This window comes from Platichthys flesus, chromosome 16, assembly GCF_949316205.1.
Source record: "Platichthys flesus chromosome 16, fPlaFle2.1, whole genome shotgun sequence".
Classification (NCBI taxonomy): Eukaryota; Metazoa; Chordata; class Actinopteri; order Pleuronectiformes; family Pleuronectidae; genus Platichthys; species Platichthys flesus.
The window spans coordinates 16,919,100-16,940,655 of NC_084960.1; the positions used below are offsets into that span (position 1 = coordinate 16,919,100).

The 21,556-nt window shown below is 38.8% G+C and overlaps 3 protein-coding genes across 4 annotated transcripts; 2 read left to right on the forward strand and 1 right to left on the reverse strand.

Annotated features, from left to right (window-relative positions):
- Nucleotides 1-1,808: 1,808 nt before the first annotated feature.
- dhrs7ca (dehydrogenase/reductase (SDR family) member 7Ca) lies at nucleotides 1,809-7,987 on the forward strand. 2 transcript variants are annotated; one of them, XM_062407213.1, is made up of 8 exons: nucleotides 1,809-1,979; nucleotides 3,421-3,502; nucleotides 4,180-4,357; nucleotides 4,461-4,573; nucleotides 5,121-5,331; nucleotides 5,866-5,958; nucleotides 6,510-6,665; nucleotides 7,433-7,987. In XM_062407213.1, the coding sequence occupies exons 2-8, from the start codon at nucleotides 3,449-3,451 to the stop codon at nucleotides 7,636-7,638; spliced, it is 1,011 nt and encodes a 336-aa protein (XP_062263197.1). In that variant the 5' UTR covers nucleotides 1,809-1,979; nucleotides 3,421-3,448; the 3' UTR covers nucleotides 7,639-7,987. The 2 variants fall into 2 exon arrangements, with proteins under 2 accessions (XP_062263197.1, XP_062263198.1); XM_062407214.1 differs by lacking the exon at nucleotides 3,421-3,502 and having other exon boundaries at nucleotides 1,812-1,979.
- A 554-nt stretch (nucleotides 7,988-8,541) lies between these two features.
- Nucleotides 8,542-11,039, forward strand: LOC133971611 (protein NATD1-like). The gene is made up of 3 exons (XM_062409037.1): nucleotides 8,542-8,735; nucleotides 9,927-10,045; nucleotides 10,449-11,039. Exons 1-3 carry the CDS (start codon nucleotides 8,594-8,596, stop codon nucleotides 10,563-10,565), a joined length of 378 nt encoding a protein of 125 aa, XP_062265021.1. The 5' UTR covers nucleotides 8,542-8,593; the 3' UTR covers nucleotides 10,566-11,039.
- Nucleotides 11,040-12,884: 1,845 nt separating this feature from the next.
- On the reverse strand, nucleotides 12,885-20,278 carry LOC133971349 (germ cell-specific gene 1-like protein). Its single transcript, XM_062408661.1, has 5 exons — nucleotides 19,925-20,278; nucleotides 18,657-18,704; nucleotides 17,311-17,463; nucleotides 14,033-14,144; nucleotides 12,885-13,442 (listed from the first exon to the last, which is right to left on the reverse strand). The coding sequence occupies exons 1-5, from the start codon at nucleotides 20,226-20,228 to the stop codon at nucleotides 13,148-13,150; spliced, it is 912 nt and encodes a 303-aa protein (XP_062264645.1). The 5' UTR covers nucleotides 20,229-20,278; the 3' UTR covers nucleotides 12,885-13,147.
- Between the last annotated feature and the right edge of the window lie 1,278 nt (nucleotides 20,279-21,556).

The window sequence follows — 21,556 nt, forward strand, 5'->3', positions numbered from 1 at the left end:
AAGATAATTGCAATTCAAAACTATCCAGTACCCACCACAAAGAAGTAGCTGATGCGTTTTTGGGGTTTGGTGGGATACTACCGAAATTTTTGCAGGAACTTTTCTTCTGTTGTTGCTCCTTTAACAGATTCGTTGAAAGCTAGAGCCAAATATGTCTGGTCGGATTCCTGCCAAAATGCCTTTGTTATGTAAGATCTGTTCTGTGCTCATCCCCTGTTCTCATGGCACCCTGCATGAACCGTCCATTGCCTTACAGGTGGATGCGAGTGATGTAGGTGCAGGTGCTGTTTTGTTTCAGTGTGATGGTGTTGAGCACCCTGTGAGTTTTTTCTCCAGAAAGTTCACTTCGTATCAAATAAATTATTCAGTTATTGAGAAAGAAAGTCTTGCTATGATCTGGGCACTGCAACACTTTGAAGTTTATGTTGATTCTAGCGTTCCCATTTTGATATACACTGACCATAATCCCATTACTTTTCTACATTCTTTGTCTTGCCCCAATCGCAGATTGATGCGTTGGTTACTTTTCCTACAGTCCTATTGTTTGGATATTCGTCACATCAAGGGTTCTGAGAACGTTGTGGCAGATGCATTGTCTCGAGCTCCTTGCTCTTGAGTAGTTTAATCATCTTCTTGGTCAACCTTTATCTCATCTGCCTCTCTTAAAAGTGCTTCTCCAGACGTCGGGAGTTGCTGGGTGGCAGGGAGCAAAGTGAGTGGACTTTAGAGGTGAGTATGGTACTGCAACCTAATTTCCTTATCAATTTAAGTTACTTAACTCTCTTGCAGTTTACCATTTGTTGAAAAATATTATAGAAATGTATGAATGTATATATGTTAGTATGTCGTGATTCCCGTTGGGAACCCCTCTCTTATGGGGGGGGGGGGGGGGAGTGTCCACCCTCACATGGACACTAGGTGTCCCTGTTCTCCCTTTTTCTGAGTTACAGGTGGAGTGGGTGTCAGCAACAATCAGAGCACATCTCGGCCAGGTGTGCTCTGCCCCTTAAAAAGCTGGCCAGATTGGTCGCGCTCGCTCTCTCTTGCGCTACTTGCGGGACGAGGTTGGCTCTCCCGGACACCAGTATCTTTTCTCTGTTTTGTTTTTGAAGAGTTGGCTGTTGTTTGTAGTTGGTTCCATTAATAAATGTTCTAAAAGAGCCACAGTTTTCCCGTGTCGTCTCCCTCCTTGCCGCAGTCTTGAGCCGGGCTGTGACACAGGCAAAGATGTTCATCAGAGAACTACACCACAGATTAACCTCGGTATGCTTATTATTTTCTTCAATAATCAAGCAATAACTTAGATAATAAAATGTTAGAAAACAGTGAGAAATTACCCAATATTCTCTAAAGAGTAGAACTGCTTCTGATGTCAAGAACCAGTCAAAACAGTTTGAAAATTATTCACATATAAGTGATTTTTTTAAAGATTTAAAATAAAAGATGTCTAACTTCTTTTTATTTGAGATCAATTCATTAATCATCAGTTCCTGTTACTTAAAATAATGAACCTCACTTAAAGGTTAGAGCCATGTGATAAACTGTAACCTATAAGTTTAGGAAACATAGTAATTAGTGCCAAGAAATGTGTTCAAAATTGTAGTCAACAGCATTTTGGTCAAACACAATCCAACACACAATCCACTGCATGACTCTGGTCAAACTTGTTTCTGTTCATAAATCTGAAAATTCACAATACAAAATGTGTATAATTATCATTGATTCCACCTATAGGAAGCTGCACAGCAGCCGATGGGAACACCCCCTACCCCCGACTCCTCTCTAATTCTACATGTTGACAACATGCATGGAAAATAACTGACTCAGCTGTGCTGCTATTAAAAGACCTCAAATCTCAAAGTATTGCTGTGGCCAGGCGGCTTTCATGTCCGAGGCACTCTGTGACTGAGCTTCTGAGTCGAGCTGCTCCAGCTCCTCAGGAGAGGAATCAAACACGGCTAGCAGAGGCCTGAGACGCAGTAAGTGCTGGCTGCTTCTCGTTTCTTGTAATATCGAGGTCAGATGGCTCTGTTACTTTAAAACAAACTGCTCTTCATGTGCCAAGTGTGAAGATACCGTGAAAGGATTTTCCTGAGTGATGCAACGTATTCATATTTAAATTTGTGCAGGGGAAAAGCTGCAGCGAGAATTGAAAAGTGCTCTTGTTTTCTTTTGTGTTTGTGGATATCTTAACCTTGATGTGAAAAAACTGTGACGAGTACCCTGTGACATTGAACCTTTGTGAGAGATTCAGTATCTATTTCCAGGGCACTTTATATTTAGAAGTCTCTTCTTGGACAAACAGCTGGTGCTCTGCACGGTAAACCTAAACCAAAAGTTAATCTCCACACTCCCTGTCTGACGCAAATAGAACATGTGAGTGTTGGTTTCAATAATCTGAGGAAAACTGCAAAGTGGAGTAACATATAATGATTTAAATGAAGGAAAGTTTGATTAATCTGCAGCTCAAACACAATGAGGAGGAATGGAAAACGGGCCTCTGGACACAGACGTAAAATGACCCTAACCAGCTCTATATAGGAGCAAGACCCCAAAACAGAAACTACTATGAAACAATTTGATTGCATTTTGTGTCTCTCTTTGTTGTTTTGCACTTTCTGATGGTCTATCTGTCTATTTTTATTGATTTTAAAGGTGTTTATAAATGACTTTGCATCCTTTAGTTGTCATTTTATCTTTTAGTGATCAAGTTGCATGTCTCTGTTTGTTTTGTCATTTTGTATCTTCTTAAAATATTGGCGTTTTCATTTTGTCTTTTGTGATTATGCATCTCTTATTATGCAGAAGTCATTTTGTGTCCTCTTATAGTCATTTAGGATCTTTGAGGACTAATTTGTAAAAATGTTGTCTTTTTTTGTCATTTTGTGCTGCTGTTTTTGCGTGTTTTTGCGTATGCATATTTTTACGAGTTGTTTTGTTGTCCTTAAGAGATTATTTAGCAAGATATGCAATGTTGATGTTTTGCATCTTTTTGCAGTTGTGGTGTAGTCATTATGTCTTTTTGATGTAATTTTGTCCCTGTGGTTGTTTCGCATCTTTCTTGGTTAATAATTCTACTGACATTTTGTGTACTTTTGTCATTGCTTTGTTAATTTTTTGTGTGTCTGTAGTATATGTATATGAGGTTTGATCACATTCAAAATTCATTAAGCTGAAACTTAGATTGAGAAGATTTTTTTTGTTTTAAATGTGATTACGTTCAAAATAACAATAATCAAATTATAAAATCTTAGAATCAGCTTCATGGATTGTGAAAGTGATTTAACCTTGTCTACCTTTGTAGGAATGTATTTTATGTATCCAAATTTCCAAGTGTACTGCATGTTGTATAAATATATTAACAATGTTTTCATCTTTTTATGTATACAAAACAATATATATTATCTGTTTTTGTTTCAGAGTTATAAGAATAAATCTAGATTTAAATATGGTTGTAAAGAAAGAGATGGATCCCAATATAACAGAGCCGGAGAGCCTCTGGGTAGGAAACGTTCCTTTTTCCTTTAAGTCACTTTCATTAGATCCTAAAACGTTCTCGGACATCTCATCTCATCTCATCCTTAACACCAGAGAAAAATTATTTTGCTTCCACAAAGTATGTTCACATCTTTAAACATAGCTCTAACAACATAAACCTGACACTAACATCACCATCTGGGGTAGAGGGCAGCATATATGCAAGTACCACAGGCACTTGCTAGCTTAGCTTAGCACAATTAGTAAAATAAAATAGATGGAAGGCTATCCTGCCGTATTACAAAGCCATCCAAACCTGCCTATACTAGCATTTCTAAAGCTAATTTATAACAATAAATGCTTATTTAGTTTGAACAAAAACTGAAATATGAAAACTAGACTCACAGAATGGCAGAAATTGTAAAGAATGAATTGTCCCTATAAAATGTTTATTCATTTTCAAGACATTTGCTTTTATACAAATGCTCTGTCAACAAGATTCACAGTGGGAGCCAGGCTAGCTGTTTCCCTCTGTGTGCTGTCCTTATGCTAAGCTAAACTTACCATCTGTTTGCTGTACCTTCATAGACAGGTGTGAAGTAGTGGTATTAGAAAGTGAGCATTTCCTAAAGTAATGAACTTTCACTTAAATATTGTGTGCGTTCATATTTACTTCCAATTTACCACATTTATCGTTCCCAGCATATTCTCCAAGAAATGGACCCAACATGGATGACCACTGTTCTCCTAGTTCCCTGTGTTGTCGTGCTGACAGCTGGATTTTTCTACCTCTACGGTTGGATTGTTGGTCTGTTGACAAAAACGTCTGTACGCAATAAGGTGGTAGTTGTATCTGACGCCTTATCTGGGCTCGGAAAAGGTAACAACCGGCGTCCTTATTATTAACGCAGTATCTATGATCGAAATCTGATTTCACACTTGTTCTGTCTTGTTTTTAACTCGCTTTGACTTTCATAATGAAGAATGCTCAGGTGTGTTCCACAAAGGAGGAGCCAGGTTGATCCTCTGTGGGAAAAACTGGGAGAAGCTTGAAGAATTTGCTGATGATTTGGCGAACGCCTCAGACCCCACAGTAGTAAGTGCACCAGAACTGAAACTTAAACAATCACGACTTATGGTCTGTTGGTTGAACACTCAATGGATCACATTAACTTCACAGACCTACTGTAGTAGAGTCATCAGATCTTTCACGTAGAGCTTCCATAAACTTGATTCACAATATACAGGTAAAGTAACTAGGTAACTACGTAACTGATTGCATTTACTCAAACACACTTTGAGGAACTTGCACTGTATTTTATAACATACTCTCCATACTGATTGCCATGGTTACAATTTAAGATTTTACATAATGAAAATATGAAGCGTTTGCCTGATTTTATCTATAGAAATCAATGCTCAATTGTTGATGCTCAGGTTATGTTTTTAAGTCTAAAATGTAATTCTAGAAAGCAATGAAAACAGTTAATATAATGGAGTAAAAATCTCTGAAATGAAACAAGCAGCATTAAATGTAAACATTCAAGTCAAGAGACTGAAAACATAAGTAGGATTTGTAGAAATTACTTTCCATCACTGCAGATATCCTTACCAATGCTGATACTTCATCATCTCCTCCTCAGACGTTTCCTCCTAAACTGGTGCTGCTGGATTTTGGGGATATGGAGAGTATGCCTGACGCCATTGAAGAGATCCTGGACTGTTATGGCTGCCTGGATGTTCTCATGCTAAACAACAGCATGAAGGTCAAAGCACCTGCACACAGTCTGTCGCTGGAGATGGACAAGCTCCTGATGGACAACAACTACTTTGGACCAGTCACACTGGCTAAAGGTAGAGGATAGAAACCACAGTCTTAAAAAAAGGATGGAACGACACATCTCCACCTTCTCCTATTATTCAAAATTGATACACAAAAAGAAACATGGGTACGAATGCTGCCATCTTGTACTTGAAACATAAATTAGTGCTAGAGTCTGTACAGTACTGATCAAGGAGTGGAGTCGCCATTTTTAGGTCTTTGTTGACGTTTCAAAATCACAACGTTTCAAAATCAAACTCATCATACACACACTTGAACATTTATCAGTGTCTAGCTCGACGGATTGATAGAAAAAACGCATTAGAACTTTTATGTGTACTTTTTAGTTTGATCCATGTCCAATGTGCTGGAGGAGGCAGGGTTTATGATCTTTACTGCAGCCACCCACCAAGTTGCGAACAGGATGTTTTGACTCAAATTAATGGGAACTGTTATTTCATCCAACTTAACATTGAGTCTATGATAGAAACTTATGGGTTAGGATTTCATGCGGCAGAGGCACAGTAGTGCTTACACATTTCTTTGCTTGTGTTTCCGTCCTGCAGGTGTGCTACCGTCCATGATCTCCAGAAGAACTGGTCACCTGCTCCTCATCAACAGTATCCAAGGGAAACTTGCTGTTCCCTTTCGATCTACATGTGAGTCTTCCCTTCTCTAAGTGAAATGTTTTGAACTTATTGATGAACTTAACTGAATGAATTCCTTTAAATATATGACACGAAAGGTCTTGGTAGCTATTAGTGCTGTAGTTTTTTAGTGTTGCAAGGAACATATGTCTGCAAACAGCAGGTTAGTTGGATATTCATGCTGCCCTCTGTAATGAACTGTACAAACTATAGGATGATCTGTAATAATGTTGATGATCCTCTGACTTTTCTTCAAGCACTATATGAAGTTAAGATGACAATTTGTCCAATATTTTGGCAGTTTGCTACTATTAACTTAGTGGTTGTTTTACATCTATGCACTTGTTTTGTGTCTCTTTGTGGTTGTTTGGTCTCTTTGTAGTTGTTTTGTGTGTCTTTGTGGTTGTTTTGTGTCTTTGCAGTTGTTTTGTGTGTCTTCATGGTTGTTTTGCATCTCTGTGGTTGTTTTATGTCTCTTTTTGGATTTTTTATGTGATTGCTTGCCAGATTTGAAATGTGTGACCTGTAAATAGTTGTGGCATTAAGATGAGCCACCTTTTCAGATGCAGCCTCGAAACATGCAGTTCAGGCCTTCTTTGACTGCCTGAGAGCTGAGGTGGAAGAGTATGGCATCTCCGTCAGCACCATCAACCACACCTTCATCAGCAGCACCTCGGCTGGTAACACAGGGGCAGCCTCCTCCAAATCCTTCTGGTCACGTGAGTAAAATCAAAGGAAAAAGGCAGACATATGATCAAACACATTATTTATCAACAAGTGTCTTTACAATTTCAGGTCTGACTACCATGAAAAATAATTTCATTGTCCCTGGAGGATGACTTAGGCTGAATTTGCGCTCTGGTCGCCTCTGAAAATGTTTACTTTACTTTAACGGTAAAGCGGGTATACAGCGCTATATATAAATTTACAAAGGGGAGAAAATGCAAATAATTCAATTAAAAACAATACAAAAACATTACAGATAAGTTCCAAACCAAATACAAATAAAAAAACAATTACACAATTATATTTGAGCATATATTTTCCAATACTTGGAAAATGATTTTTAAAGGTCCCGTCTGTCTGCTTTGCAAACCAGCTCAAATCAATATACTTTATAGGATTCAACCACCTCCGGGGATACTGAGGGTCGCAAGCTTCCGACTTATTTTGGGGGATCAGGAGAGTTTGGGAACCCCTGATTATTCTAAAACATGGATATTTTATAAACTGGTCATACATTTGGATGAATAGGCTTTTCAACTAACTACAACATTTAAAATAAATAAAGCGTAGTAAAACATAGTGACATAAAATGTCACTCAAATACTTCAGTATATAAGTCCAGAAAAAAATTCACATTCATGAAACAATCTCTGGATAATTTGAAGTTGAATATGTTTTCAGACGTCTTTAAAAACTAAAAGCTGTATTATTTGCCTGACTTAGTTTTTCTATCGTAACCATCCTGGCTCTGTCTCTGCAGTGCTGTACACTAAGAGACCCCTCGGCGTTTCCCCGGACGAAGCAGCCGCTGAGATCGTCAAGACGTTAAACAACAGGAAGAAAGAGGTGATAATTGCTCCCTCCCTCCCCAAGGTGGCCGTCTACGCCAGATCCTTCTTCCCTAACGTGTTCTTCGCCGTAATGGCTGCAGGAGTGAAGAACTCTGGTACCTTTGAGAAGATGTAGTGTATTGGTGTGTGCTGTTTACATGGAGACCTGGGCCTGAGGGTTTCTGGTGAAAAATCAATGGAAATTATAGAAAAAAGTATTGTAAAGAATGTATTGTTGGTCTTAAACAGACTTATGTGCAAAATCATGATTTAAAAAATATATAACCCGTATTTAAAAAAAAAGTTTAGGTTGTTATGATATTATGTACTTTTACACATATCAGAAAGTTTTCTGTATATTTTATTGCTTCACATACTTAACATGATCATGGAAGAGAGGAATTTGCTTGGAAAATGTTGCAATTGTTCTTGTGTTTGGATGATAATAATCATGAGTATCAATAAAAGTATTTATGTGTATTATATGGATGTATCCAACTTATTTTTGTCACCAAGATCACATGTACTGAAAGAAAATCTGGCAACTCTTTATTTCAATATGTCTGGCAATCTCACTTTATCATTATTATATATTATTATATAATTTACAAAGGAGTTTATTGCCAAAAATACAATCTGGTATGATTATAAGTACAATTATATATTTAAAGTGATATATTTAAAGGGAATTCATCCGCAAGTTTTTCCTTTTTTTCCAGTGATTAGATACTTTTCAGATCAATGAAGACAATTATTAGGAAATAGCTTCTTCTAATAATTTTTAAATAAAATGTGTACGTTTTCTGAGGAGATTTTTCCCGGAACCATAATGTCATTTAATTGACACCAATTACTAATCTAGATTTATATTTCATTCATTAAAATGTTACGCCGCTGATATTCCTTTGTATTTGTTATTTGAGTAAGTATTTTACTTCGGCAAATGTACTTGTAACAAAGTACAGTATTTGTATTCTTGATCCTTAATATTTCTCATGTGAGCAGGCAGCGCCCTCTGGTGTCGCCTCTGTACCCCTACAACAACATGCTGTCAGCAGTGGGCTACTGTTCCTGTGCCTGCGACCTTTAACATGTTGTCCAGACTCTCCGCGCTGCGGCTCCGGCTCCGCTCGGGTCCGGTCTGCTTCGCCGCTTCGGGCTCCAGCTTCAGTTCGACGGTGGAACATGACCGATTGAGGCAGCGCTTCTCCGTCTCTCCGGGCACCGGGGCCGGTAAGGACGCTTCCACCCGGGGCTGGCGCTCCCTGTGGCGGGAGATCTTGTACGTAAGGCCGGCGTCCACCCGCGGCCCCGTCGAGCACGTTTCTTCTACATTGATCATTCATCTGTAGAAATTACTCATATCCTGGTTTGTTGTTTGGACCCGATCCACACCATTAATACCCGAGGAGGGATGCAGCGAATGGAGGATTCACTCAGCAAATCTTCATTTAAAAACCAGAGGATTTAAAGTTTCTTTGATCATGGCAAACCGCTTGAACAGCTGATGCCAATGACAAGTGTTTTTAACGATTTGATTTTAGTCGCTTACAAGTTCGGTGTCAGTAACACATTTCAGTACGTTTCTGCCTGAATGTCCACAGTATTACAGGAATGGTAGAAACTGGTGGTGTTCTGAATAAAGATATTTCTGCTTGGGTGTTAATCTCTCCACAGAGAAACCGGTTACATTTTAGGAGTGGTGATATGATTAAAGTAAAGAATAATGATAATGCAAATAATAATAATAATTGGTATTGTCTGCTAGTGAATAAGTATTTATATCAAATAACTGAGGTCCAAAGTGGTAACATTTTATATGAAAATATATTAAGATTAAGATTAAGATCCATTTATTCATCCCAAACACATGCACAGACATGCAAAGGCACACTCATGCAGGTAGGGAAATTTAATCTCTGCTTTTTACCTATCTGGTGCAGGACACACAGAGCAGTGAGCGACCATGTAGGGCGCTCACTGCTAGACCACCGTATATATAGAAATAATCATAGTAATAACAATTATTATAATAACTACATAATAATAGTCATCATCATCATCATAGCAATTATGACAATGATTCTTCTTCTAATATTATTATAAACAATTGTACATATTTTTGTATTTAAAATGTTATCATTTTGGACCTGTTATATGAATACAAATATTTGTGTATTAGGAGAGTAAATGCCTCTTAACTAGCAAATAATTTGGGATTTAGTACTTGCACTTTTCTTGAGTAAAGTCAAAGTAGATCCAAACTGTATTTGAGTAGAATACTTTAGCGTACTTAGTTTCTACTACTGGTCAATTCATTCAGCTGAATTGACCAGCTTCATTTTCTGAATTTCCCTCGCGAATAATAAAGTATCCATCAATCTATCTATCTGTATCATACACCTGTGTGTCTTTAATCCACAGAGGCCCATGAATGTGCAGTTCTGAGCTACAGATTCACCGGAGAGAAGGAGGTGGATCTAATATCGACCTTTGTACCAGAGACGTTCAGGGGCCAAGGTGTCGCTGCACTGCTGTCACAGGTAAAAATGTGAGGACACACATGAAAGGCTGAACAAAGCTCTGTCCTTGTCACATTGTAATAATTTGGATTCACATTGGGATTTAGGGAGCACTAAAGAATGTTTTATACATATACCTCCTGTTATCCTCACCTACATGGGTTTCATACCAGTACTTGATATTGATGGGTTTGTAGATGGACACAATTGCCATGAAAGTCAGAACAATTCCAAAAAGTATTTTCACTTAGCCATTGCTCAGATTGATCAGGAGTGAGTGTGTTGGTCCGGGCGGAGCCTTTCACATCAGTTCTTTTGGTGCAGATTAAACTGAAATGTTCGAAGGTCCAGAACAAACAATGTAGGGTTTAATACTGGATATTAAATGCTGTTTTTAATAAAGTATTTAATGTTCTATTTACAGGCTGCCATGGACTTTCTGATTGAAGAAAACCTTAAGGCTCGTGTCTCCTGTTGGTACATAAAGAAATACATTGAGGAGCACCCGGTGCAGCAGTTTAAAGACCTAGTCATCCCCTGACAACTGCTGATGACCATCACTGCTACCTCAAGTCAACTATAACCTCCTTTTACAACACTACAGAGGCCAAATGGAGGCATTATAATTGCATTATAAGTATTTGTTTTTCTCTGGAATTGTATGACATTTCATAATCAATATCCCTGTTCAGATCCATCAAACTGCGGCACAAAATAATTTACATTATTTTTGAAAAATCCTAAATTTGATATGAGTGAAGTTAAGATGAAAGTAGCGGCTTTATAATAATTTTATTTTTATGTGTTTTTGATAATCTGAAAATATCAAATTGATTTCTCTTTTTAATCATGCAGATATAATGGGTTGATATTGATGATGTTGGGTTATTTTTATAGTAATATAAAGTGTTAATCTGTATGTATTTATGGACAATACCTAATCTATTTATCAGCGAACATGAACCTGATTATCAACTTGTTAACAATTGAAAATAAAATGATGATTTTGACAGCATCTTCTATTCAGTCCTCTACTTGACTGGGAGGCAAAGCAGGGATGCATGTGTAATTTGAAGTCATCGTGGTACCAGTTAGCAGTGTGACGCCAGTGTCCTCCCCATCCTCCCCATCTATGAATGAGACAGGGAGGACTGGCTGATGCCCAAATAAAGGCCCCAAATAATTCTTTATACCCTGGATGGAGAAAGAGAAACCAAACAAGCCCCTGTTAATCTTACTGTCGTTCAACTGAAGCAGCTGAGCAACAGCGCCCTCTTCAGCCAGAGGAACCATAACATCCTGCGGGAAACATGAATATGTCAAATTTGACAGGAACCACTTGCAAGACATTTCAACCAATACCAGAAAATGTTAACTCCATACTGTCCCAAGTGGGTGAGTCCGGATCAAGGAAGTTGTTTTCAGTGCGTCATGATTATTTACTGACTGTCACAACAGTGCACCCTGTAGTATTTATTATATTTAGTCTGAAACAAAGCGGAGAACTAACCGACCAACATATCGACCAATAGAGTTGTGCTGCTGGTGTGGTTAAAAACACAAGTAGGCTACTCACCATAGGGACTATGAGATAGCTCTGTAGGCAGTTTAGATGATAACCTAAATGTTCACCAATTGCAAACCTTTTTAACGATTTAACAGTGAGAGGCCACTGAATGGTTAATAGGAATTCTGTGAAACTTGTGCCAGCAGTTGCTGCTTCGCTGCAGATTATATCCCAACTGGAAGGAACGAGCTGAAAAAATGTCATAAGAAACTGTAATTTTCCCTCCTAGCTTGCGCCTTGCGCCATGCGCCATGAGCCTCGAATCTCAGATGAAATCCGCACATGCTGGGTGACAACAGTATATCTTGGCTCCGTGCCACCAGATGAGATTACTTGTGCCGCCACAGCAGCAGAAGTTGCGGTACAACCATGTTGGACCGAAGCGCAGCAGCGTCAGGTCATCTGCAGGGGAGCGAGTCCAAGGATGTGACAGGAGGCTCGGACGGGACTGAGCTTGAGTTTCAGGTTTTAATTGGATTTGTGTGTTTTCAGCGGCGGACCGTGCAGCAAGAAGCACTCTCACATTTTATTATGCATCGTCACGACAACTTCAGCGACAGTCATACTGGGACACTACAGAAATACATTTCCGTGTTGAGCTAGAAATTCAAACATGTCCATCATTTGTGTAGAATTTCTCCATTAAAGACATATCCCTTCAGTCCTCTTTGGGCCCGATGCTTTCAGTGTTTGATTTTTTATCCATTACACTGAGTAGAATCCATCATAAAAACACAGGATGAGTCAGTGGAGCTGTGACCATCAAACACAGCAGCTGTGTAAATTTCTTTCGATAACATTTTAAACGTGGGTAAAAATTAGGAAATTAAACTATGCAAAAGATCACAGATCATTCCAAGTGAGCACCATCAGAAATGTAAAACTTTTTGACTCAAGCATATTTGCAGATTAAGACAAACCATTCACACTCATATTCACACCTTCGGCCAGTATAGAGTCTCAAATTATCCCCAGTCTACGTGTCTTTGAAACATGGGAGGAAGCCGGACAGGCCAGGATGGGATTTGAATTGGGAACCTTCTTGCAGTGAGGCAATGGGGCAAACACTGTATAAACTGAGTTATCATCATACCTGCATATGAGGTGCATGACAACAGTTCCTAAAAAACTGTTGTGATTAACAATGTGAGTAACAGTGTTGCTCTAAACATACACAAATAAAGTCTATTGACAAATGTAATCTCTTTACAGATTAGTGTTTATCGGAGGGGCCTTGCACCCAAACACGTACCATACCCCCCCCCCCCCCACCCATAATACATACATACCTCTTATGTTAAATGTTTTTTGTTGTTTTTTTAATCTCTCTGTTGTTGTTCATGGTTGATTGACTTTTCAATCAGATTTCTATATTATCACTGACAGTCTGTGGCCCAGAGACCTCTGATGTTTCGGGCCCCTCTGACCCTGTAATCCACCCATGATAGTGTAGCACAGTAACAATTCCACTGAGATTATGGTTATCTCGCTTAAACTAGTGGTTACACATTCTCCCTTGATTTCAGATTGTACTGGTTCATTTCATACTTCAATTCTCAGCAATATGCTTCTCCTTGTACACAGTCCTTTTCCATCACATACGTTGTTCCTGTTGGGGGCTTCAGGCCGTTGATTGGCAGTTGTAACTGTACCTCTGTGTCAGCGGGCACAGCAGTTAGATACATGTCCCACATCTGCTCGGGGAGGTCGAGCTCCATCATCTTCTGCTTGATCATCATGCTCTTCTCGATGTTCCGCCGCTTATATTTAAATTCTACGATGGTCTTCGTGTACCTGTTCAGCGCCGTCACTGCAGAGCCCATGCAGGTGCCGAAAGAGCCCCACGCTAAGCTGCGAAGAGGTTTAAGAAAAGAGTTAGATCGAAGTGACTCTGATTCAAATATGATAACTTTTTTTCTGCTAACTTTGGGTCCAAATGACATTAGAAATGTAAGTTTGCGCCATCTGAATCAGAGATATTTTAGCTTCATTTTATTGCACTAGAAGGAACTGGAGATGCGTCAGCCATCTTTCTGTACAGTCTTTTGGCAAAAGTATAGAAAGTCTCTGACTTCAGGAGGAATACGTAGGTGGTTTTGAACTCTCCCCTTGTCTCTCCTGTATTTTGGGGGGCGAGCGCAAATTTTGGTTAGTGGTCTCTCTTTTATTGCTCCACATGTGGAGCAATAAAATATAGAGGATACATATAGTGGATTCACTCTCTGGAAAATAACCAGAGAGTGAAAACTCAAAGTAACAGGCACCAAGAAGGCACCAAAAAGGCCTGATCTGTTTACATGTCTACTAGTGTTATTATGAACTACGTAGGGCCCGCTTCCTAGATATTGGACCAATCAAATTAAACGACAGCATCAAAATCATCAGATGGAACCAAAAGCTCTACAGTTTAACATTTTAGGTAGATGTAAAAAAGTGCTTACACATAAGACCAGCTGTAGTCCCAGGTCTTGGGCCTCCAGTCCTCTGGCCCCATAGCGACAGCCAACTGGAATATAGTGGTAAACATCATGTGGGCCACCATCCCACAAAGGCCTGAGGGCGAGAGCGGATCAGTGACTATTCTGCAGGAAAATGTAACTGAAAACCTGAAACCTATTTTACTTAGTACTTAAAGGTTCAGTGTGTCGATTTAGTGAAAAAAACATGAAGGCCTCCGTAGAGAGGACCTGGTCCCTATATAAAAATAAAGAGCTAATTCTAGGGTAGATAAATCAACATCAATTTGTGCAATTTAGATGATAACACACAAGTGAAAACATGTCTAGGATTATTTGGTATTCAATTACTGCCAATAGATCCCTTTCAACTAAATTGTACACACTGGATCTTTACTAAAGTCTCATTAAATACATAAAACACATAACAAGAATTACTTTTGACTTTATTTAAAATGTGACACAGGGAATATCAAAGACCATAACAATAATTCTGCATGCAGTAACATCCCATCCAGCACAGCCAATGACACATGCTGATTATGATTACTTGAATCAAGCAATAAAAATAACATATGTTACCAACAGCATTGTCAAACAATCCATAATATTACAAATACAATTTCAAATGGCTCCCTTCTTTTTACTATACAGCATATTTGGTCCTTGCTGATTTTTAACATAGTGGAAAGTGCAACAGACAAATCAGAGACTGAGCGGCAATACTTTTCTTTTGTATGAAAGCATAATGAAATGCAGGGTTTCCCTGCAAATTAACAGAATGAGAGATCAGTAAGAATGTAATCGTATACATACATAGCACATCATCATATACTACACCTGAGGGCACAGTAACATACACAAATGTGAAACGAATGGATCAAAGGAAAATAATCAGGCTCTTAAGCTGAGAAATGCTCACTCCGTTAAGCCTCTGTTAAAGTGTCTTTAGATGGTTGGTGGTATTAGCAGGTAGAGCACAGCTTTTCCACTGAAAACAGCTGCCTGCAGCATCTGGAAACATATTTTAAAATAGATGCAACTGAACTCAAACAGTACAGTTTCACGTTGTATTCAAAACAATGTCCTTCACCCACAGTCTACAAATAAATATGGACCACACAAAAAGTGATAGTACACATTAAATACAATAATCCAAAAGTTTGTAATGATTGATGTTTTATGTTATTTAGGTAGCTGTTCTCTCACTAATGAATGTGCAAGTGTATAAGTTTTGTTTTAACTGGTCATCTGATGAAAATTAGTTGAAAAGTAATTGTTGACAGCTGAATCTGTATAAGGTGGCAGCATACATGTCCAGGATATTGAAGCTTCATTTCTGGAGCGTGGGAGGATATAGAGAAGCTTTGTCCATCTTTATTTACAGTGTATGAATTCCCTACTATGAATTATTATTGGGTTTTTACAGTGTAGAACTTAGACTATTATGTGCACCGTGTTACTAATAAAAAATGAAAATCATTAGTTTGTAGTGTTTTAACAGAAACTAACTAACAACTATAAATTGATAGTTATATATGCATATTTACTGACAGGCTTCTACATTTATCTACAGGCCCTAAACAGAAGCTGTGATGTGTGGTATCCACTCAGGCTCTGGATGAAGAGAACTCAGCTCTGTCTCTGTTATCATCCTGCAGCATCCTGGCCCTCTCTCATGCAGCAGTCTGTCCCTCTACAGCTGATTTTCTTGGGATTAACTCGTAACAACAGGGTGGGGGGTGGTAGTCAAGGGATGGGGGAATAGAGGGGGGCTTGAGGGAGTGAGAGGGGACTTCTATGGGCAGGTCTTGGCACGACCCAAAACCGCTGCCCCCACTCCAATCCGATTAGTCCACAAACCAGCAAATCCTCTACGGCGGTGAGTGGACGCAGTGCAGTTAACCGCTCTGCTTCCACTGATCCAAGTGAGCTTCACCTCCTCCAGCTGCCATGACCTGCTGCCCTGCTCCTTTACCTTTTTACAGCCAAGTTATCTTCACATAAAACACATCTATTGATCACTGTAGATATTCTTATAGAATTGGTAGTAATGAATCAATCATACAAAAAAAATCTGATTAATCTGATCATTTTCTATCTCGAAACACACATTTCGTTTTGGAAGGGAAATCATTCATCAAATATTTTGCCTCACAGTAGTATAACCACAGTTGAAGCAGGAAAACTAACAACACGTTATTACAAAATGTAGATACAATAAATATTATTGATTTTTATATACAGCTTTAATAGATATTTAACCCATTAAACTGATCTTTAGCTGCTTGTTGGGACATTCTGGCTTGTGAGTGTGCAACTGGATTGTAGGTAAATAAACACTGTGCGCTGGGTTAGACATTATGCTAAGAGGGGGTGGAAACCAAAGAAGGAGATACAAAATAAAAAATACTCTAATGTTGATAGAGGTGTAACTAATGAACAGCTAGCGAACAAGTTCACCAAACCAACTTAAATGAGACTTGTTTACTCTAAAAACCACAACATGTAATCTTTGAGCAAGAAGTAGTTTTTTGGTTTTAGTTATTTTTGTAAATGCCCATACAAAGACTTAGATTTACCATGATCTTTTCATAAACATAACCATATTTATTTATAATGTCAACACTCATTCTCTACAGTTTATCTGTGGCATGCTGCTGTATGGGTCCTGTCAGAGAGCCCCAGCATGTTCAACTAGTCGATTTGATTGGTAATGATACAAATCTATGTTCACATAAAATTGCCAGTGTAACAATAGCCTTTTTCATCCATAGTTAAATACAAACCACTTAAAATCTAAATATATTCAGTGGCAACTTTAATAACCACTGCAGCAGATTCCAACAGAAAACTATAGTAACTTACAACTGGACATTTAGTTAAAATTCAAAATTGATACTGCATAGACAATATTTAGTTGAATGAGATGAAAATATCAGCAAATGTAAGTACTACTAGATTTTATAAAGACTATTACAGCTAATGCATATATGTCATTTCTTTCTTGTTCCTGTTTAATGCAAGTGGAGATACTACAGGTCTGTGGCCACTGGCCACACCCACTGGCTCAGAGCAATGTTTGTTTAACTGTCACTCTAATCACACTCGCCACAAGATTTCTGTGTGTAGCCGGGTTATCACAGCAGGACGAGGTCGACATCAGCTGCTATCATTCAGAAACATTTGGAATCACCAGCTCAAGCCCTGCTGTCCACATGATTTGATGACATTGTGACAAACAGAAAGCACCAGGGCTTTACCTGACAGGGCGGTGCACAAAGCGGCAAAGGCACTGAGCTTCAGTTTGTTCATGATGCTGAAGCAGGGGCACTGCTCCAGTGTCAACAGAGCGCCCCCTGTGAAGAGCAGGGTGAGGTACAGAGTCTCAGCCACGATACACAACCACAAGACCCCTGTGAACACAGACAGCAGAGGGAGGGAGGGGGAGACAGAAATCACTTGTGTTGCCCTCGTAACACCCGGCCGCTGATGAATAATCCTACTTGTCTGAAGGCAGACATGCATGAGGGAATGACAGGTCTGCTCCTGTTAAGGTTTGGAGCTCTGAATATGACCATCTGGACCTGATGGATTTATAAAATCAGGAAAGCAGCGAAAGCTGGTTCACCATTGGGCCAAAGGAGCCAACTGCCCCCAGGGACCCAAGACCCCCAATGGTTTACTTTTTATCACATGGTTGTGCTTTTTACAAACTTGATTCTATAAAGGGACGGTTAACCAAAATGTTTAATTCACTCGTTATCTACTCAACACTATGCCGATGGAGGGGTGGGTCAAGAGTTTGAATCTCAGGGGTAAAAAGCATTGCGGCCAAATCCAATACAACTTTTACTAAGTAAACGGGAGATCTTCAGAAGTGAAAAAACACCAGAAAGAAAACATAACATGCCTCCATTCTGCTCGTGTGGTGAAATCCAGATATCAGGAAGCCCCGACATTCATAAACGAATCAAATCAAATCACAGAAACTGACACCATTTTCTTTTTCCATTCAAGTTGCCAATAACTCAACTTATCATTTCAGGTCCGAAGGACTGTGTCTGGTGAAACTGTTTCCGTCAAAAGGGACGCTGGAGACATAGTTTTGCCCTGAGGCCACAGAGAAGTAGGAGGAGGAGCCTGCCTTACAACAGCTACTAATGAAAATGTCACAATAAATAATATTTTAGTAACAAGTACCTGACTTTTGCACTTTCATGCACTTTGTCAATTGGAGCAGTGCAGGGTGAACTAAGACTTTGTTAAACTCAAGTAGAGAATATACAAGATTCTGAAAAATACTGTGTATAAACAGCCTACACTAAATCGGAATCTAATAATTGAACTTTGATTAAAACATAAAATATTTCCCTGTGAAATTCAGTGGAGTAGATATATGAAGTAGCAGAGCAGAATAACTTAAGTAGCACTACCTCATTGCTGTACTTATGTTCCTTACAGTACTGAAGTAGATGTATTTGTAAATGTATAATGTAATTACTTCCTATCACTAATTGAATAGTAAGCGAAAATAACATAGAAATAAGTGACATTATGTTTGTGTAAGTAACTGGTGTTTGCTCATAGTGCAACAGTTTTTACAGACCTCTTTCATGTTCTGGTGCGATCTCTGCAAAGTCCCGACAGTCAAACCCTGTGATCCAAAGAGTAAATATGAATAGATTATTGTTATAGAAAAAAACATTAACTTAATAATATCTAATAAAACCTCTCTCCTCTTGTCAAATAAATGTGAAAGAAAAACATTAAGATAGGGAGAACATGTGAATAAAAAAAAATGTGCAGCATCTTCTGGGAATAAACCTGTTATAATCAGATACCTTTGAGTAGCTGCTGTAAACATCAGATAGAATATTAAACTCAAAAAATAAAGTTTATAATTTTCAAGGGAGAGTTGTTACTAAATATTATATTACTAAATCAAAGTTGAAATAGTACCAGACAGACAAATATGTTATATTACAAGTAAAGCTGGAAATGTATAAACTTATATTAAACAATATTTAGAGGAAACAATTAATAGTATTTTAACAAAAACTACAATAATTTGTCAACAAAAATTAAATTAATTCATTGTATATAGTTCATAGTCATAGTATTACAACGAAATGCAAGATATTTAATGTAAAAATACCTCAATAATGATTTCCTTTTAGAGACAGATTTATATCAGCTCAATGTATGTAATTATTTTTCTAGAACTAATGTTGTCTGACTATAATCTAGTTAAAACAGGTAAAGTTTAAAACACTCATCATTCAAATTAATTATTAACTTAAATCAGTTTCTACAAACCGAGGAGCTGAGTTCAATAAACTGCTCCTGATGGTGGAATATGCCTTTAAACTGTGTGTAAATCCTTAATACAAAATTATTTTTCTCAGTCTTATTACCAGAGCTTATGAAACCCAAAGGGGCAGCTTGCATGCAATGCTCGGAGAAATGGTTTTAATCCAGAACTGCTGTGCTAGCAATTTAACAAAATAAATCTAATAAAAAATTCTCTGTAGAGAGGATGAATTTTGCATTTGTTCTTTAAGGATTCAGATTATAAAAATACTTCCTAAGATAAACAAAGAAATTCAATGTGTGTCATTGATACTGACTTTTTGTTTGATTTTAACTTTGGCAGTTTCCTGGAGATATCAGTTTTTCTTGAATATCAATTAAGGAGGATAAAATGCCCTGAAATTATATTTTACACAAAACTGACTTGATGTGATTCAGTCAGCAGACTCCAGTGAGTGACATATTTAATCTGCATTCAACGCAAGATGCTTCCTCCATCATCACTTCCTGTCTTTCAACACCTCGCTGATGCCGAGGGGGATAAGCCTCAATCAGGTGCCTTACCGTTCATGTCGGCGGTCTGCTCGCAGGAGAAAAATATGCCTGCATGGAATTTCCTCAGCAGGAACTTCTCTTCCCCAGTCTCGAAGATGTACTGCACCAGCCGAGTGTCGTTGATATTGGTGCTGTTGAAGCGGATGCAGAACCACTGCTTCGCTTTCATCGGCGGCCCTGTGCAGAAGGGTTTGGCCACCTTCCTGGTCCCCTCGCACCAGTAGCTGGTGGTCACCGCTGATAAGGCAAAAGCAAACGCCACGAAGTTGAGGGTGAGCGCCAGAGAAGCCCGCCGCCCGTGCTCTAGCCTCATGGTCGAGGCCAGGCCGAAAGGAGATGAAATGAAAGGCCAACTAATCCTGTCTTTCGATATGTAGCCACCGTGTTCTGCCTCCCAGCAGATATATCAAATCTTCATAATCTTGTTGCCTTTGGGGCTCCTTGGGCGAGACTTGTGTACATCCGTCCGCTGGCTTTAATGACGCCGTGGCACCTCGACTAAAGGATTCCTTCTCTCCCCTTCCGCAGAAACAATAGAAACCCATGGCAGTCCACTGACTCTTTGTATTTCGCTGCTTCAGTTGAACTCCATCTCTCTTCACCCTCTGCGGCTCGTCCAAGACTGTCGCTCCTCCCCCTCTACAAATCTTTGCCTGCCACATTATCCATTACAAATGGCAAATTATATTCCAGATGCCCTTTGATGAATATTAATGAAAAAAAGATTACAATGTGCTTATTATAATCCAGGGCAAAGTTCTTTGTGTTTTTTCATTTCCCCAGATTCTGCTACATTACATGTCTGAGCGTTTCTCTGTGTTATTGCAGCCGCAGCCCATAAGACCTATGACATAATGTGCACAGTCTCACATGAAAAGCCATCCGTAATGTGTGTGTACTTGTGGGGAGAAAGTCTTCACATCTTAATAACATGTTTATTCCACAAATGAAGACGAATTGCTGACAGAGGAGAGTGAAGGAGATGACAGATGTTTGGGGAAAACATCTGCTGACGGCCATTTCAAAAGATGGTGCATCCACACCTGGGTACTGGAACCACAAGATAAATGTGACAGGCTGCGAGATTCACCATTTATATTTGCTAATTGACACATAGTCAACCTGAGGCTAATCGGAATAGTGTTCAGCTATTTAATAATTAACTTTGATACAAGACAAATGATAATTTCAACTTCAGGTGCTTTTAGAGAAAAAGTTAAGGAACCACCAACATTATATCACTCCTCTGGGGGACATGAATGTGTGCATAAAACTTTGTGACAATTTAACATTTATTGAGATTTATTCACTCAAGATCATACATTTCATCCGATGGTAAGGCTTGAGAAAAGTTGGGGTCAAAGTCTATAAGATTCATCATCTTGGGACCATGCATTGAGAAAGAGTGAGTTGACAGATGTTGAGATATTTCAGTCTGGATAGTTGTACGTCTGTAGGCATCTGATTTTATACTAACTAAATGACTCGCTTCATTTCAACAGTTAAGACCCTCAAAAAGTTTGAATGAACCAGTGCAGTTTGATCACTGTATTGGCCAGGCAAATCAAGGTCTCCAGAAGATGAGTGCCACCGTGAGGTTGACATTTTTACCTCCATCAAAGAGGTTCGTTTTTGCCCCTG